We start from the raw sequence: 17,886 nt of genomic DNA, 5'->3' as shown, positions 1-17,886 counted from the left end.
GTTTAGAGTTGAGAAATGAGGGATTTAGGGTTTAGAGTTTAGGGTTTAGAGTTTAGAGTTGAGAAATGAGGTTTTGTGGATAAGATTTCAAATTTTGAAAAATAAAAAAATTAAAATTTTCAAAGGATAAACTTAAAAATGTGCTATTTTGGTCATTTTAGTTTTTGAGTGCTATTTTTGTGATATAAACTTAGAAATGTGCTATTTTGAAGATTTGCCCTATAAATAATTGGGTTTATAAGATCTTTTTTTTAAAAGTCGTTTTTAAGATCTTACAAACATGAAAATAACTTTTGCCCAAGTGAGTTCAGTACTCTCGATCTCGACATCCTTTCTGGTTACGTGGCCTCAAACTAAACATACATCCTTTCATTTTATGAGAAAATTTTAGAAGTCTGAATTCGATACAAGGTTTTGTTGATCTATTTATAAAACAAGGTTGTAAGTTTGTAACCTGTATATATGCATATCAAACAAACCGTAGAGAGCAAGACTTGTAACATTTTTTTTTCAAAAAAAAAAAAAGACTTGTAACATTTTTGTTACTTCTAGTATTTTAATATTTCATAAATGCTGAAAAGGTTTACCTAATTAAAAGATAGTATTAAAAGATAAACAAAAATAATTTGAACATGATATGTTTTCATGAACTTAGATCGTAAAATATATGTGAAGCATCCATTAGCCGCTCGTTTCTGCCGAAACTTTGGAAGTACAACCTTGAGGAGGAGGGAGACGATGGTGCCGTGACTCGCAAGAAATCTATGTGCAAAATTTTGTAAAGTTTGTCCTTCAAACAAAAAGAGTTTCAATTGGTTACGTCGAAGTATCTTGGATTTTCTGGGTAATGATACTCCACATTCAACTGCAATTTCAGAAGCAAAATCCGCGTTTGCGTTTGTGTAGAAATTAGCCTAAAAAAGGAGAAAAAACGATGTTATCAAATGAGCATACCTTTCCTTCATCGGAATCGGTGTGCCGTTGAGGAAACACGACTCTCAAATCGTTGTATAAATAGAATCTCCTCTCTTCATCATTCAGGCTTTTCTTTTGACCTAATTTTGAAGATTTCTTGCGTAAAGGGCAAAGAAATTTAAGATGAAGAGCGTAGCGTAAGACTCCAGACTTTGAACAGCATTGTCCTGTTTCTCTGTAAGTCTGACGACACTTCGTGTTCTCACACTCACTTAGCGAATGGAACTCATCAACTGAATCAGATTTGGCTTTTGTCGGAACAGAAGAGGCCAGGGTAACCTTTTGCCGCAGGAAAGTCTGATCATCACAACACAAGAATTTGATCAAACATTGAATCAAAAGCAAATCTGAAACCTAAAACGAGATACCAAAATAAGTGAAGCAACGGGATGAAATGTTCGAGGTTACCTTTGTACCGTGTGGCATATCAGTTAAGTCATAGTCACAGAGGAAAGTGTGAAGAGGTGTCTTTTCTGGGTTACTCAGAACCTGCAACAAAGCAGAGAAGCTTCTATCATGAATTAGTCATCGAACTTTAATTCATTACTAAGAGAAAACAGAGACATGAGGGTACCAGTTGAATCCGACCCTTCATAGGGATCCGCAACCGGCTGCTAGTGGTCTGAGAATCAGAGCTGTTTTGATTCTTTTCCAATTTCTGTGCCCACAATTTATTTGACGAAGATCCACCAGAGAGATCAATGGAGGCATAGTATAACAAGAAGCAATCATCACCAACACTTGTTACTGAGAATGGAAGCTTCTGTGCTTTTGGAGAGATGTTTCCACCAGCAATACTAAGGATGGCAAGAAACCCATCGATATGATTAGTTTGCCCATATGAATATCTTCCTGACAAGAGTGACTCTTCAAAAGAACCAATCAATGATCTTTGAATGGTACGTCCACTCAAGCTTCTACCGAACCTTTTACATGGAGATGTATTAGCAACTGATTCAATACCTCTCTCCATTGAAAACTTTCTCTGGATAGTATTAGCATCATCAGACAAACTACGATGACCAGTCCTGTATTCAGCTTCTTCACCGGTATTCCTTAAACAAACACCATCGTCAAAAATGTTCCCATTTTGTAGAGCTTTCATTCTCTCGGAAAATCTGGGGCCAAGAGGTGACAGAGAGCGTGTAGGAGATACAGATATAATATTCATATGGCATGGTAAGGGCTTAGCGGGTACTAAGCAAGCGTCACCCTTTGTGGGATGAAGATCACTGGAGTCGTCGAGCAATGGACCATCCGTGAAAACCATAGATGAAAGTTTACTACTCCTGTGTGAGGAGGAGAGATGTAACCTCCCAGAGATATTGGCCTTCTTGTGATTTTGTGCATTAGAAAGACCAGTAGAAGTCAAATGTTGGTTGCTGCAGCTGATATCCATCTGGTCGCCTCTAAATTTCTCAGGGAAAAGAGTTTTGAGAGGAGAGCTTACTCGTTTCCTGACTAACGACGACCCACCAGTAATATCAACTTCACGCGGTCCGCTAACAAGTTCATTACTCGGTGAGCTAGTTTCATTTGATTTGAAACCAACTATCCTTCTAACTTCATTTCGACTCCAATGAACGTTATCCACGGAGGAGCAGAGGCTTCCCTCACTACCTCTGTTAACAAGGTCTGAATCATGGAGAATGGCGCTTACAGGCACACTTTGAGAAAAACTGCAACTTGAAGCAGAGGACAAAGCTTCAAGAGCTTCCTCATCTGTAACAGTCTGTGGAACACCCATAACCAATGCTCAAAGGACCTTAGAACTAAGAATCAGTCAATCCGCATCCACAAGCGACTTAGATCAGACACGTAGAACTTATGTGAGAAATGATTCCTGGTATATATATATATATTGAGGATAGATAGAGACTATGGAGTTGATAGCTGTCACACTCTCCTGAAATGAACAAAAATGGAGAACAAGAAGAAGAATCAACAACATATACACCACAATTCAGCTTAATTCCCAAATACTAATCTCTAAGGGAGTCTTGAGATGAATCACAACAACACAAATTAGATCAATGAACATTACCGATAGAAGCATAACCATTGTCAAATGTTTCTTTAAGCCTGAAGCAGATAAACACAAGAGATGGTATAATTGAGAAGCACCTAGAGAGACATTGATCACTAAGCACAGAGGTGTATTGGAACAACACAATCACAGATTCTTCAAAACAAACCAACACACAACAAGCCTCTTTCAGCTCACAAACAAAAAAAAGTTTGGAAGAAGCAAAACATCAAATAAAAGTGAAGAGCAATCTCTGATCATCATCTTAATATAATGGTAAAATCAAAAGAATGGATGATCGTACGCACGCAGTGATGGAAGGAATAGAAACGAAATCCAAAATCGGCGATCATTCACGGAATAATGTAGAAGATGATGATGATGAATGAGACCTCGTCTCTCTCTCTCTCTCTCTCTCTCTCTCTGGCCTTGTTCGTCGTGCTTATAAACAAAGCCCAACATCGTCGCATCACCATTTCCATCGCTCTCCCCCTTTTCTATTTTCCCCCTTTTTCTTTTATTTTTATTTTCTAGTTTACAACCATTTCGCCTAATTTTCGTTTTTTTTGTTTTTGTTTTGCCAAACGGCATAATAAATTAATTAAAACGTTATTTATTCCTTTTCAGTCTCACGCAACTCAGACATCAATCACCATCTCAGAATGTAACAGCCGCAGTATTTTACGCAAAATTAGGCACCATCCACTCTGCTCAAACTGTGAGTAACAAATTAAAAAAAAAGGGGAGACAAGATAGAAAGAAACATGTTAGATATTTATCATCTAAAAGGGTTTTAATAAACTGTGCTCATTTCTTAATAGACGTTAGAAATCAGATCAGAAATAAAAACAAATACCATAATCAGAAAGAAAAAAACAAATACCATAATCAGAAAGAAAAAAAAACAATATTTACCTTTGGCTTTAATTTTTTTTTTTTTTTTTTGTCATCTGGTAGATTTATATTAATTTGAACAAGAGAGTACACAAAACCAGCAAAGGTGATCAAACCTTTCTGGAGCCATAAGCCGGTGAAGTGATGGACACCATCCGGAGACACAGATTAGTACACACGTTGAAACCAGAAACTAGACTAAAAGATTATAGCAAAGTTGAGAATGATGGTGAAGATACATGAAACACTGAAACAATGGTGAAGCTGATTGGAGACGGACGAGATTATGAGAGTGAGAGCAGTGCACACCTAATAATTTGAGTTGCAAGATAATAACCAAGAGGGCTTCCATCAGTGAAACCCATTCCAACACCACACATGGAACTAACGAGAACTCTTCAACAATTAACACAGGTTGAGATGAACGATGAGATAGACTGGAAACACATGAACATCACCAACACATAAACTGAATGGACAGAGGTTAGAATCCTTAACCGTCGCTGTAAACACCCTTCAATCCCAACTAAGATTCGCCATTGGACCTTGAGTGGGCTCTCCACGCGCCTCATACGCACCAACACCCCCGGCGAAGCCTATAAAAGCTTCCCGAACACAACTTATTCACACAGCCGGTAACTGGATAAAAACCACTCCAAATCCAGGACTAACACGATCAACTCGGCGGCAATCGATCATCAACGAAGCTTTCTCTCCGCTAAACAGTTATCTCCTTTAGTTCCTCTTAAAGCTAAAGATGAGCACGCACAGTCACTGACCATCAAAGATCAACAACCACCGGAGATGACTCCAATGAACAGAGACAACACTCTCAAATCCAAGCAAAACTCCAGACTACAACCGCAGCTAAACTTCATGCACCCCTCCACAATGGCCACCCCAACACTATCTCTGTTAGGGTTTGGGCGTCACCAGACAGAAAATTGGGACACCAAACCCTAAGCCAACTAAATCCGACCCCTTACAGACCCTCCAAAGCTCATACAACTCACCTTCACTCCTGATTGAAAGAGAGAAGCTTCAAAGCGAAATCTGACGACCAGATCTGAGCGACTCCATCATCTTCCGTTACTAAGGCATCAAGCATATCACCGAAGGAGAGGAGATTTGGTAAGGGGCAAAGAAACAAAGACCAACGGGACCGTAACCGACGCACGCGCCGTCACAGCCAGAGGGAGATGAGAACGATGATGTCTTCACGCGAGAGAGAGCCTTACTGTGATTTTTAATTCATTTAATGTATTTTTGGCTTTAAAGTTTAAACCACCAAAATAATTCTTATTGAGTTTTGCAAGGCCATATTTCATCTAATTTCATTTTATTTCTCTAAATTTTCAGTAAACAATAAATAATTCTTTTTAAAATGAAAAAGATACATAAGGGAAAAACAAAAAACGGTCTAAGGTGACAAATTAGGAGATTCAAAAACTAAATAATTACAAAAATATCTGACTTCTATATTTACTTATGCCTCCTCTTTCTGTCTCTAGTCTTAACAACCCAACGTTTTTATCAAACGCCACGCCCCTGTACAGCTTCATCGTTCAATCAGTTTTACCCCTGCGTTCAACATAAACAACTCTTGTCTCGAAACCAGGGGTCGTGATGATGAAGTTTTAGCAGTGTCAAGGTTTTTTTAAAAAAAAGTGTTCGTTACCTCTTATTTGACCGCTGTGAGCAACTTCCCCGACTCGAGAACGAGACAGGGATCGCAGATTCATCAGAGACGCTGGAGTTAGCGGAAGAGGCGGTGGAGACACTACCCTGTTCTGATTCGTTTCGGGTAAGTGTTGTTGTTGACCCATGCCTCCTCTTTGGTCTCTTGAAGGTATGGAGTAGCTCCTTGGTACAACCAAAGGTGGAACCGGAAGTGGTGACGCTACAATGTTTGCAGACACAACCGCACTACTTCTTTCTTGATTCCAAGTGGTTATAGGAGCTGAGTGACCAGTCAGACCAGGAGATATCGAGCGTCGTGGTGGCGGTGCTAGCTGACCCGGTGGTCTTGGAAGCTCATGGAGTTCGTTGATCCGTGGAGAAGAAGCAAGCGGAGGTGAAGCGGTAGGAGACATCCTTGGAGGAGATGACTGGTGGGTCTGAGCCGGAACTGGAAGACGGGTTGATGATGGTTTGATCGGTCCAGAAAACGCGTGTCTTGGTGCAGCTTCTTGCTGAGGAGTTTCTGAAGGACGAGGAAGACGGGAATAGAGGTTGCTTTCCACATCTTTATGAACGGGTTTTATTGGTTCAAGCGGAGACGAATGCCACAAGTGTGCGCTGTGGTTTGTTTTGGTGACCGGTTTTGTGAAGGACTTTGAATCGACCGGAGTTGGTAATACGTAAGCATTTGCAGACGGAGTCATCTGCCTTGTCTGCTTAACCGAGAACAAAGGTGCTGAATGGCTGCTCCTTCTGCGATCTCGGTATGTTGAGTTCTCTTCTCTATGATCTGCATTTACCTGCATCAGCATATATGACTTAATCACATGATTCCTATACTATAGAGTGTTCTCAAGTACATAAGATGTTAGATCAAGAAAGAACATACTGTTGCTGATCCTGATGGTGAAGGGCGTGGAAACGACAGATCTGTGTCATCAATCTACACGAAGATAGCAGTCATATGAGCGAATTTAATATGGATAATGCTTTTCTTTGACGATTCAGGTTCTTTTTTTTTTGTCAATTAATTCAGGTTCATTTTAAAAATTACCTTCATAGATCCTTGCGGTGTAGGTAGAGCTTCTACTCGCTGCCCACTTGTTATGTATTCAAAACTGAGTTCTCCATCTCTGTTAACATGTCTGTCATCATCATCATTATCATCCTCGCTACATTCTATTTCGTTCCCGTCATCAGAGAGCTCACAGTCGATGTGTTGTCTCTTTGCAGCAATTCTCACTTGTTGCTCTCCTGCCTCAAGCGATTTTAGACCAGCCAAGAACATATGCATCTATCCAAAAGAAAGAAAGCATAAGAGACACTAGTTGAGCAATTGAAGATGACAGAGATAGTAACGTTATTTCGAAAAGGTACCTGAGCAGTGTGGTGGCGGGCTGCTTGTGTGAGGAGACTTCGAGCTTGTCCTTCCTTGAGAGATTTCAATCGGAAAATGCACAAAGTGGCTTCGTCTTGTAGCTCATCACGAGCAGTCTCCAACTGTCTCCGAACAAGTCTCTCCCCTTTACCGCCTTTAATGTGTACCTTGTCTTTCATCATGTGCTTAACGACGTCTCTGTAAGTAAAGACTCGAAAAGGTTAAGGCAACAAATCCAAAACTGAGAAACGTAAAATACTACATTTCGGGAAATGACTGACCTCTTTTCTTCACATTGTTGCTTCATATCCTGAGAGGAAAGAAAAAGATGAGGAGATTATTAAGTTAGTTCCCTGGCTGTCATCTTAAAAATTAGTTCTTAACTTTGAAAAGACTAAAGGCTAGAGCATACCTCGACGGTTCTAAGCTCATTGAGAAGTGACTCTGAAGGTTTTGTAATGGTCTTGAATATTTGAGAACGCTGAAAAAGAGAGTGACAAAAACAAGAACTTGTCTCAGTTTGTTCAGAATTATACATATTGCTTAAACTGAAAGTACAAGGTTGCAACTTACATAAGTGTCGACGAGTTTCTGAAGCTCAAACTGAACTTGACCCAACTTGAGCAAAATTCTACCTGCACAAAAAAAGAAACAATGTTAGCGTATGTAAACAAGACAAAACAAAGCTCCATCCATCATAGATGAATCTGCAAAAAAACACTAACCACTTTCTTCATCATTATGAGGAGAGATTTGCTCCAAGCATGAACCCATCTCCCCCAATGATTCAGAGAACTCTGACATTACCAAACCAAATAAAAGAAAATTATTAAAGTATAACCTTTTATGTAAGAAACAACAAAACTGAATGTCTATGTACCATAAGCGCTATTAGCAGTGGCAGCAGCAACAGAGAGTAACCTATCATAACTCTCTCTCATTTCTTGCATATCCTGAAAATAACAAGAGTTATAACTTAGGCTATTTATACACCCATATAATCATTTTTTTAATCGTCATTATCATTAAAATCAAATCCAAAGAATCTTAATTGTCTCGAAAAAAAACAATTAAGAAACACTAGTTACTATTTCGATCTCTTGCCATAACTAAATGTCAATTTCAAAATGGAGGGTTTGTTGACTACATAGTTTCAGTTCTGGTCGGAAAAACTCGAAACAACTACGGAAGAACATCAAAAAGCAAACAAACCAGCGAATTAAAAATAAATAAATCCTAAGATAAGTCTCTTTTTTTTTTTTTTTTTGGTCAATAGATAAGTCTCTTCTAGAACAAAATTAGTACCTTGGCAGCTCGAGCAAGCCCATCAATCTGTGGCGTGTGGAAGATCTCCCCAATATCAATCGCATCTACCTTAGGCAATGCGAATCTCCTTAACCTCCCTAACGAAGCTTTCATCATTTCTCCTTAAAACCCTAATCGCGCGATCAACAAATCAAATTCCTCTTAACAAAATAGTAGGATTTCAGAACAAATGAGATTTCGCGAAAGGATAGAGAGAGAGGAGATGAATTGGGATTCAAGTATTTTGGAATGTGTTCAATGGACATTCAGTGAAGAAAGAAAGAAAAAGCTCTAAACACTTTCTTTTTTCAATAAGTTGGTCAAAGATTTTAGCAAAGAAAAAAAAAAAATAATAAGTTGGTCAAAGAAGAAACAGATCCAAACACCTACCAGAAAGACGGAGACGAGACCAACATTGGGGAAGTAATCCTACACGTGGCGAGATCTCAACGGTTCGGAATATAGCATTTACACGCGGCGAGATCTCAACGGATATAAAGGAGATGCGATGCGAGGGAAAAGGTCAAAAAGTCAAAGATTTTTGACGAAGCGGCGGATACATCACCATTTTGGACTTGACCGGAAGATTTAAGATGGTCAAACATATCTGCCCTTTTTCGTCAAGGAGTTTAGATTTGAACTTTCTTTTGAATCTTGATTTTCATTTCTATATAGATCATGTTTTATTACTATATATGTATATGCATGTATATGAGCCGCTAATAAATATGATTACGACTCACGCGGAATAACGCTACTTAAGCAACAAGGTAGGAAGGATCCTATGCAGTAATGGAGAGTAACCAAGCCGGTGAATCTTCTGTTCCACATTACCAAACCCAGTTTTTTTAACAACTACCAAACCCAGTTTGAAATGAAATTACCATCTTCAACTTAACCAAACAAAATAAAATTTGGTTGATTCACATTTTAATACGTTACTAGAGTTGGATCCACACTTTCGCGAGGATTTTATTTTCTAATACATTACTGTATGGAATTATTGAATTTTATTGTTAAATTTGGTGTCATACATAAAAACTTATTTTTATTCTTTAAATTTTGTTTGTTCAGAATTTTAAGGTTAATAGATTAAATATTTTTAGGTGTATATGTTAATTTACTAAGAAAGTTTAAATGTCTAATTTTATTATAGTTATAGTGTGAATTCTAATTTTACAAGTTATGTAGTATAATTTTAATACATATATTGCATTATAAAATAACAGATATTTATATATTATTAATTCATTTTTAGTGTTTATAATTAATTTGATATATTTCTTTTTGTGTGTTTGCATTGGTCAAAATTCATTTACGGTTTTTACAAACAAAATATACATGTTATTTTTTAAACTGTCTCTTAATGAAAAATAATATAATTGTTAAAACACTAAATGTAATATGAATCAATGTACATTTGTTTTGAGGTATAGTTGTGTGTGGTTAATTTAGGAAATTTAAATATATTTTACCTTCAAATATTTTTTAATATTTTTTAAGAAATCATTAGAGAGAAAGAGTTCACAAATTTTTTTTGTGACTGTATATAATAATTAGAGTCTGAAAAAAATAGGATTAGAAAAACGCGCCAAGTCTGTGATATCTGTGATAACTTGAGGACTTTTACATAAGATCTCCATTGTGACCAGTGAAAATCATACCATCCATATTCTCCCTTGACAATGGAACTCATAGTTAGTGGGAGAGGACTAGCCGGAGGCGGTGGAGGAAATAATTGACCGAACATATTTTTCTTGTACTCTTGTTCCCAAAAGACAACCAAAAAGAACATTAGAAATGCTTATCCATGACTTAACATCTTTATGTTTGCGCATTTCATTGAAACTTTGGGTATTCCACGCAAATGTAGAAGACATATATCATTATAGTTTTTGCGAGGAGGTCTTCTAGTTGGTGGAAGAGTGAACAAACTGGAATTTTTAAACTTTCTCACTAGCTTTCTGACCTTTTAGAGGCTTTCCATTACCACGTTAGACAGGTTTTGGCATCTTCTTAATCTCCTCTCTTTGTGGCATCTTTTCTTCTGAGGAACTGCCATCCTCCCAGGCCACTTTCATTTATCCTTGCTCTACTTTCTCATCCTATGTGTTGCCAGCAAGGATATTAAATCTCGAAGGTGATACTGTTTTAAAAAACAATTCAGTAACCAGAGTCATTAACTCAGTTTTCTGAGGACTCTTCCCTATTTTAACCACCAACGTCCAATTTTGCCTTCCTTCGATTCCACATTATGATCTTTACCGGTCCCCTTCAGTTACTTTTGTTTGAGGGACATCCATATTACTTCTTGCGGCAGCATTGATCTCCTTAGGCGAGCTTTGTTTTCCTGAGTTTAAAATTTTTGGTGGAAGTATAACTTCTCTTTTTTTCATTTGCAGTATTTCTCTTAGTGATCCCAACTTTCACAGGCGTTATATTTAGAAAGAAGCCATGGATATGTTACCCTTCAATATTAATCACCACAAGAATTCTTGCCACATCCAGCCTAATGCATCTCTCTGTACTGGGGTGGAGTTTTTGTGCTGAGCCTACTTGCTCCTAAAAATATTAAGCCTTTTTCGGAGAACATATTGCAGGCAGCTCCATGGAGATCAATCCATATTGGGAGAGCTGATAAATCTGTTTTATGTGAGGAAGCCCTTGGATTCCACTCTTAATTGTACCATCAAAGGGATGTCTTACGTGCCAAGAGAGTTGCTCCAATACCCGAGCTCGAATTACCGGATTGTCTACGCGAAACAAAACTGTTGGAGCATGGATGAATTGTGAGTCCAACATTGAGGGCTTGTCCAGCATAGACCACATACGGTTTACAATCGCATGAACCTTACCTATGTGTTGTGTATCCCCAGTGAAGTATCCCACCAAGTAGTTTGTCCATAGTGGTTGGGTGTTTTGTAGTATGTGCTCCGAAATCGTAATATTTGTATTTCCACTATCATTCTTTGTATCTTTGAACTGAGTTTTAGGATTTGTTTGTTGATGTGTCACTTCTGGTGGTGGAAGAGTCTCTTCGTCATCATTGTTAATCATTTACCAACCGCTTGTGTTACACAACGATCACACTATGTTACACACGAGTTCGAGAGAAAGAATAAGATAGACGTTTTAGGCTTATAAACTTTTCTGAAAATACTTTTGTATTATTGAGATTCTGTGATATGTTTACAACAAATAATTGATCTTTATATAGAGATCGAATCTTTACAAGTATAAGAGACACAACTCTTTATACTAAAGGACACAACATGAAGAGTTACAACTCTTTGTGTAATAACAAACTAATGTGAATGTGTTAATGAGAGATTAGATTATATTATATAGTTTAATACTCCTCCTTAATCATATCTCGACTTGATTCCAAGCTGCTTCCTTAGATCTTTAAACCTTGAACCGCCCAATGCCTTTGTGAGAATGTCTGCGAGTTGATCATCCCTTTTGCAATACTCTAGTTCAATGATTCCTTTTTGCTCAGTTTCCCTCACGAAATGGTACTTGATCTCTATGTGCTTCGTCCTTCTGTGTTGCACCAGATTCTTCCCAATTGATATTGCTGATTTTTTGTCACATAAGATCGGAATGCCTCCTTCAAACTTCTGACCAAAATCTTCAAATAATCTTTGTAAGCACACGGCTTGATTTGCTGCTGCACACATGGCTATGTACTCCACCTCAGTCGTTGATTGCACCACTGTTTGTTGCTTGCTTGATTGCCAACAAAACATGGCTGAACCAAGAGTAAACACATAACCTGAAGTGCTTTTCTTGTCTTCCTTAGAACCACCCCAATCGCTGTCTGGGTAGCCTACAAGTCTTGGTTCTTTCACGCTTGTGAAGTACACTCCAAAGCTTGATGTTCCTTTGACATATCTTAACACTCTTTTGGCTTCTTGGTAGTGCTTCATGCGAGGTGATGACATGTATCTTGAGAGATAGGCGCTTGCATACATCACATCAGGTCTTGATGCACACAAGTACCAAAGCCCTCCAACGATGCTTCTATACTTAGTCGGATCTTCATACTCCTTGGCATCCTCAACTTCTTTTCCTTGTGGTGTAAGTGGATTGCTTACACTCTTGTTGTCTCGCATCTCAAACTTGTCTACAAGTTTGTTTGCATACTTTTCTTGTGAAACAAATATGCCTCCATCGTCTTGAATTACTTCCATTCCAAGAAAATAGTTCAACAATCCAAGATCCACCATCTCGAATTCTTTCTTCATGTTCTTCTTATATGTGTTGATGCTCTGAATGTTGCTTCCTGTGATGATTATATCATCCACATATAGGCTCATGATCAACACATCTCCTCCTTGATTCATGATGTATAAGGCCGCATCGTTCATACTTCTCTCAAAACCGTCTTGAAGAAAGTATGAATCTATCATTCCATACCATGCCCTTGGGGCTTGCTTTAAAGCATATAAAGCCTTGTGTAGCCTTAACACTTTGTGTTCCTTCCCGTGTGTCACATACCCAGGCGGTTATGTGATATACACTTCTTCCTTGAGGTCGCGATTGAGAAAAGCTGACCTCACATCCATCTGATACAATCGCCACTTCATCTGAGTCGCATAGGTAAGTATGGCTCGTATTGTATCATGTCCTGAGACAGGGAAAAACGTCTCAAGGTAGTCGACACCATACTCTTGAGAAACCCCTCTTGCAACTAGCCGAGCTTTGTGCTTAATGTGATTGTCGTTTGCATCGGTCTTGATCTTGTAGATCCACTTCATACTTATCACATTCTTCTTCTTTGGCTTGTCCACTAGTTCTCATGTCTTGTTCTTCTCAATCATGGTTATTTCCTCATTCATCGCCTCTCTCCATTCCTTGGTACCACACGCTTCATCATAAGTGTACGGTTCTTCATGTGCATGAAGACAAGTTTCTATCGCTTGAGCCGCTTCATCATGCTCTACTCTCAGTGCACTTTCCATGATATCAACCATGGACCTGAACTTCCTTGGTGCTCAGAAGCTTCTTCATCTCCACTACTAGTATCATGATCCTCATTTTGAATGAAAACAGGGCTGAGAGTACCTTCGGTTTGTTCCTCAGGACTGGATGTACCTTCGGTTTGTTCCTCAGACGAGTGAGAGTCTTCCATAGACAACTCCAATGTCTTCCTCACTTCTTCTTGCCTTTTCCAATCCCATTTTTTGTTTTCTTCAAACTAGACATCTCTTGATACTTCAATCTTCTCATTCTCCAAGATGAGAACTCTATAGCCTTTGGATTGGTTGCTATATCCAACAAAGACTCCACGCTTTGCCTTGACGTCTAGCTTCCTCCTCTTTTGATCCGGGACATGTATGTAGCATATGCTACCAAATATTCTCATATGTGACACATCTGGCTTGTGTCCACACAGCTTCTCTATAGGAGTGGCATCTTCTTCTATTGCCTTTGATGGCAGACGGTTTTGAAGATATGAGGTAGTGTATACCGCTTCTTCCCATAACTTGAACGGTAAGTCTTGCTCTGCCAACATCGATCTAGCCATCTCCACCAAGGTCCTATTCATGCGCTCCACTGCACCATTTTGTTGTGGTGAATAAGGCAAGGTGACTTGCTTATTGATTCCTTATTCTTCACAGAACCGGTTCAATTCTCGTGAAGTGAACTCACCACCTCCATCTGATCTCAGCGTCTTGATGGTACAATCTGATTGCTTCTCCACAATTACTTTGAACTTCTTAAACAATGAGAATGTCTCTGACTTTTGCTTCATGAAGTATACCCAACACATGTGAGTATGATCATCCAAGAATATCAAAAAGTATCGGCTTCCATCAACAGACTGGTGCTGCATCGGCCCACATACATCCGTATGTACAATCTCAAGCTTTTCTCTTATCTTAGTTTGAGATTCATTTGGGAAGCTTTTGCGTGATTGCTTTCCAAGTCTACACGCCTCACATGCTTCCTTCTTGACTTTAAACTTTGGTAATCCCTTTACCAAGTCTTTGTCTTGCATTTGTTGCAACCTTTTGTCGCCTACAAGACCAAGTCTCTTGTGCCATGTCTCCATCTTTCCTTGCTCACTAGCGCTCATGGCTTCTGCTACCTGAGCCGAACTCATCCTGATTCGATAGCTTTTGTGAGTCATTGGGATATCCATTATCCTCCTTCCTTTTGCATCCTCTATGATGCATCTCTTCTCTTTGAAACTCACCCGACATCCACTTGAAACAATTTTTGGAACACTCAATAAAATTTTCGCCAAACCCGGAACCAAGAACACATTTCTGATGGTCCTCTTGCCACCATTAGTCATGACGGTTATATCTCCTTTACCGGCTGTCATGACTGTGCTTCCATTTTCAATCATTATTGGAACCTTGATACTTCTATCAAGCCTTGAGATGTAATTCTCCTCCTTTGTCATATGATTAGTTGCTCCACTGTCTACTAGCCAGACATCTTCCATCACTGTTGTTTCTGCTTCGCTTGCACTGAACAACATGTGATCTTTATTCAAGTCTTCTTCGAGACTTACATGTGCCTTCTCTTTCTTCTTTGAGTAGCACTGATTTGCAAAGTGTCCTAACTTGCCACAATTGTAACACTTCTTGTTACTTTTGTGATCCTCTTTGGATCATCCTTCTTCTGTTTCCTCAGACACTCGCTCTCAGTATGGTTGTTCTTCTTGCAGTAACCAAACCACTTCTTGCCTCCTCGGTGCTTTGAGTTTTCTTGTGTGACACCATAATTTTTGTGTTTAACACGAGCATCGAATGCTCCTTCACTTGTGTTTTCTTCTCTTGCAGCCAGCCTTGCTTCATGAGCCTTCAAAATCCCGATCAACTCTGCCATCTTTGTTGAAGTCAAATCGCTTGTTTGCTCCAATACACGTATGCTATCGAACTTGGCTAAGAGAGAGATGAGTATCTTTTGTATGAGTTGAACATTTGTCTTCTGTTCACAATGATAAGTTAATTGATTTGCCAATTCAACTATTTTATCCGTGAAGACCTTAATGTCTTCATTCTCATACATCTTCAGATTCTCGTACTCCCTTCGCAATGTTTGAAGTCGAATCAAACGAACTTGAGGAGAGCTTTCATACTCTGCCTTCAATGCATCACACGCCTCTTTGGATGTTGATGCTGCTGCAATCCGTGAGAAGATGTGATCAGATACGGCTGTTTGCAAAATTTGCAAAGCCAATGTATCGTTCATCATCGCTTCTTCTCTAAGCGATCTTGCGCTTGCTGTTTCAGGGGTCTCATCCACTTGTGCTGGTGGGGCTGCTACGTCTTCTTCAACCACATACCATAACTTCCTGGTCCTGAAAATGGTTGTCATCTTAATGCTCCAGAAGTCGTACTTCTCTCCATCAAATATGGGGATTACTTGATTCTTCATCGTTTCGTGTGCTTCCGATAAATCTTATGCCAAAACCCTCTAGCCTCCTTTTCTCCACACCAAGTGTTTCTCTTAAGTGCTTTCTTCTTCGTCCTCTCAACCTTACAGCTCTGATACCATGTTAATCTTTTACCAACCGCTTGTGCTACACAACGATCACAGTGTGTTACACATGAGTTCGAGAGAAAGAATAAGATGTTTCAGGCTTATAAACTTCTCTGAAAATACTTTTGTATTATTGAGATTCTATGATATGTTTACAACAAATGATTGATCTTTATATAGAGAACGAATCTTTACAAGTATAAGAGACACAACTCTTTATACTGAAGGACACAACATGAAGAGTTACAACTCTTTGTGTAATAACTAACTAATGTGAATGTGTTAAGGAGAGATTAGATTATATTATATAGTTTAACATTTGGTGGTGCTCCCATGACCCCGAAGTGCAAGATACGACGAAATTTGGAGAGTACGAAAACAAAAGTTTTCAAAGAAAAATCATCCTAACAGTTAGGGCTTCAGTGTTTTCAGAGAAAGATCACACTCCATGATAGTCTTTGTTCTAAAAAAAATAAAGCAAGTTAAATTTTCTAGAGATATTTTGCTTTCATTGACCATAATTAGAGAACTATCCTTCATAAATTAAAGATAATTTCGATTCCAATTTTACACCTATAACTTATAATCTAATCCTTACATAATGTCTGTAAAAATTTCAGTCGAGTGAAGAGAGAAGCCAACAAAATATGACTTTATCCAGCGAATTAAACCAATCGATGGGACCTCTCTGTTTCTACTGAAAAGACGTGATATTAGACAAATAAACCAACTCAATGATTGGAATTTGATAGCAACTATTGTTTTCATTTTGCTAAATAATATTTATATTGTCAGTTAATTTAAAAATATAGCATTAAAATCCTCACTATTAAAAATGTTCGAGGCATAATAGTAAACTTTAACGTGTTATAATGATAGATAGTCGATAACCGGTTACCACATATAAATATGATCTATGGTCCAGTGAAAATTAACATAAGAATTAACAGCTAATTGTTGTAAATTTATTATAAAGAACAAAGATTTGATAACATAAAAGCAAAGGAGAGAATTTGATTATTTATGTTTGTGTATATGAAAACACGAGAGGGAAAAAGTTGTGAGCCTTTTATTATTAATGTTCGACTTAATCAGTTTCTGTTATACATGAGAGTATTTATAGGAATATGAAGTCGGTGATGGAGGTGGCAATAAGCCACGTAATTGTCTTGGCAACAAGCCACGTGATGGAGTGGGCAACAAAACATCACCTTACTAGATAATCACTAATAAGGATAAACCTTATCTTTAACACTAATTCCCCTTGATTATCTATTTTCTATTACGTAATGCCTCGTTAAAAACCTAGTCATGGAAAAACCCATTGGGACAAAAACCATGACAAGGAAAAAAGAGTACACTGCCGTAATCTCCCCCTGATAATAGTGGACCTAACTTTCTCGTCACAGGTCACGCAAATGCCGCATTCCGATACCATAGACGTGTTTTTGGAATGTTGTAGTTGGGAGAACCTTTGTGAACAAGTCAGCTGGATTGTCGCATGGCCATACATACTCGATGTCCACCTCTTTATTTTTCTAGAGCTCCCTTATGTACGAGAAGAATCTTGGAGGGATATGCTTCTTTCTGTCACTCTTAATGTAACCTTATTGGAGTTGAGCGACACAAGCCGAATTATCTTTAAATGTTTTCGTCGGCTCTTTCTCGTTGACTATTCCGCTTAATTCTTATATGAGGTGACTCATTGACCGAAGCCACACATATTCTCGACATGCTTTGAAGAAGTCGAAACCTAGGATCGTTTCTCGGAACGCTATGTAATCGCGGTTTCACCAATTGTAAAATCATATCCAGTTTGTGTTCGACTAAATAGCATGTATCTGCAAAACCATACCAAACTCGGGTTTTCTAGAATAAATCAACCCTAATTTAAAACATACCTTGGAGAGAATGGATATTCTCGACGCCGTTCTAATTTCCATGAATAGGAAATGAGCAGGATCTTGCAAAGACATTAGTGTCTAAAAGTATATTTGATCAAATACAACTCGCAAGATATATAAGCTCACATATGATTTATTACCATTAGCATCTCCAAAGTACTTAGTTATATAAGATCTTACCAGGATCTTTTAAACATCTCTTTCAACATCGAGAGATCTATTTA

The 17,886-nt window shown here is 38.4% G+C and overlaps 2 protein-coding genes across 5 annotated transcripts; both read right to left on the bottom strand.

Moving 5' to 3' along the window:
- Nucleotides 1-541: 541 nt before the first annotated feature.
- LOC106337653 lies at nt 542-3,523 on the bottom strand. Of its 4 annotated transcripts, XM_013776776.1 has the most exons (6): nt 3,310-3,523; nt 3,020-3,057; nt 1,550-2,881; nt 1,384-1,464; nt 955-1,272; nt 542-865 (listed from the first exon to the last, which is right to left on the bottom strand). In XM_013776776.1, the coding sequence occupies exons 3-6, from the start codon at nt 2,720-2,722 to the stop codon at nt 809-811; spliced, it is 1,629 nt and encodes a 542-aa protein (XP_013632230.1). In that variant the 5' UTR covers nt 2,723-2,881; nt 3,020-3,057; nt 3,310-3,523; the 3' UTR covers nt 542-808. The 4 variants fall into 4 exon arrangements, with proteins under 4 accessions (XP_013632230.1, XP_013632227.1, XP_013632229.1 ...); XM_013776773.1 differs by having other exon boundaries at nt 3,020-3,523; XM_013776775.1 differs by lacking the exon at nt 3,020-3,057 and having other exon boundaries at nt 3,306-3,523.
- A 1,771-nt stretch (nt 3,524-5,294) lies between these two features.
- On the bottom strand, nt 5,295-8,597 carry LOC106337195 (uncharacterized protein At2g33490). Its single transcript, XM_013776257.1, has 11 exons — nt 8,259-8,597; nt 7,834-7,906; nt 7,679-7,750; nt 7,527-7,588; nt 7,366-7,434; nt 7,235-7,263; nt 6,953-7,151; nt 6,630-6,869; nt 6,465-6,518; nt 5,574-6,375; nt 5,295-5,476 (listed from the first exon to the last, which is right to left on the bottom strand). Exons 1-11 carry the CDS (start codon nt 8,373-8,375, stop codon nt 5,454-5,456), a joined length of 1,740 nt encoding a protein of 579 aa, XP_013631711.1. The 5' UTR covers nt 8,376-8,597; the 3' UTR covers nt 5,295-5,453.
- Between the last annotated feature and the right edge of the window lie 9,289 nt (nt 8,598-17,886).

This window comes from Brassica oleracea, chromosome C4 (genome assembly GCF_000695525.1).
Source record: "Brassica oleracea var. oleracea cultivar TO1000 chromosome C4, BOL, whole genome shotgun sequence".
Classification (NCBI taxonomy): domain Eukaryota; kingdom Viridiplantae; phylum Streptophyta; class Magnoliopsida; order Brassicales; family Brassicaceae; genus Brassica; species Brassica oleracea.
The sequence above is the reverse complement of the archived record's forward strand: the minus strand, read 5'-3'. Positions and strand labels throughout refer to the sequence as shown.

Coding starts and splice junctions, on each gene's coding strand:
- LOC106337195 (XM_013776257.1), bottom strand. CDS start 8,375: ATGATGAAAGCTTCGTTAGGGAGGTTAAGGAGATTCGCATTGCCTAAG. Junction 7,751..7,833: donor CACTGCTAATAGCGCTTATG/GTACATAGACAT, acceptor TGGTAATGTCAG/AGTTCTCTGAATCATTGGGG. Junction 6,870..6,952: donor CCCGCCACCACACTGCTCAG/GTACCTTTTCGA, acceptor TCTTTTGGATAG/ATGCATATGTTCTTGGCTGG.
- LOC106337653 (XM_013776773.1), bottom strand. CDS start 2,722: ATGGGTGTTCCACAGACTGTTACAGATGAGGAAGCTCTTGAAGCTTTG. Junction 1,273..1,383: donor ATATGCCACACGGTACAAAG/GTAACCTCGAAC, acceptor TGTGATGATCAG/ACTTTCCTGCGGCAAAAGGT. Junction 866..954: donor CCGATTCCGATGAAGGAAAG/GTATGCTCATTT, acceptor CTGAAATTGCAG/TTGAATGTGGAGTATCATTA.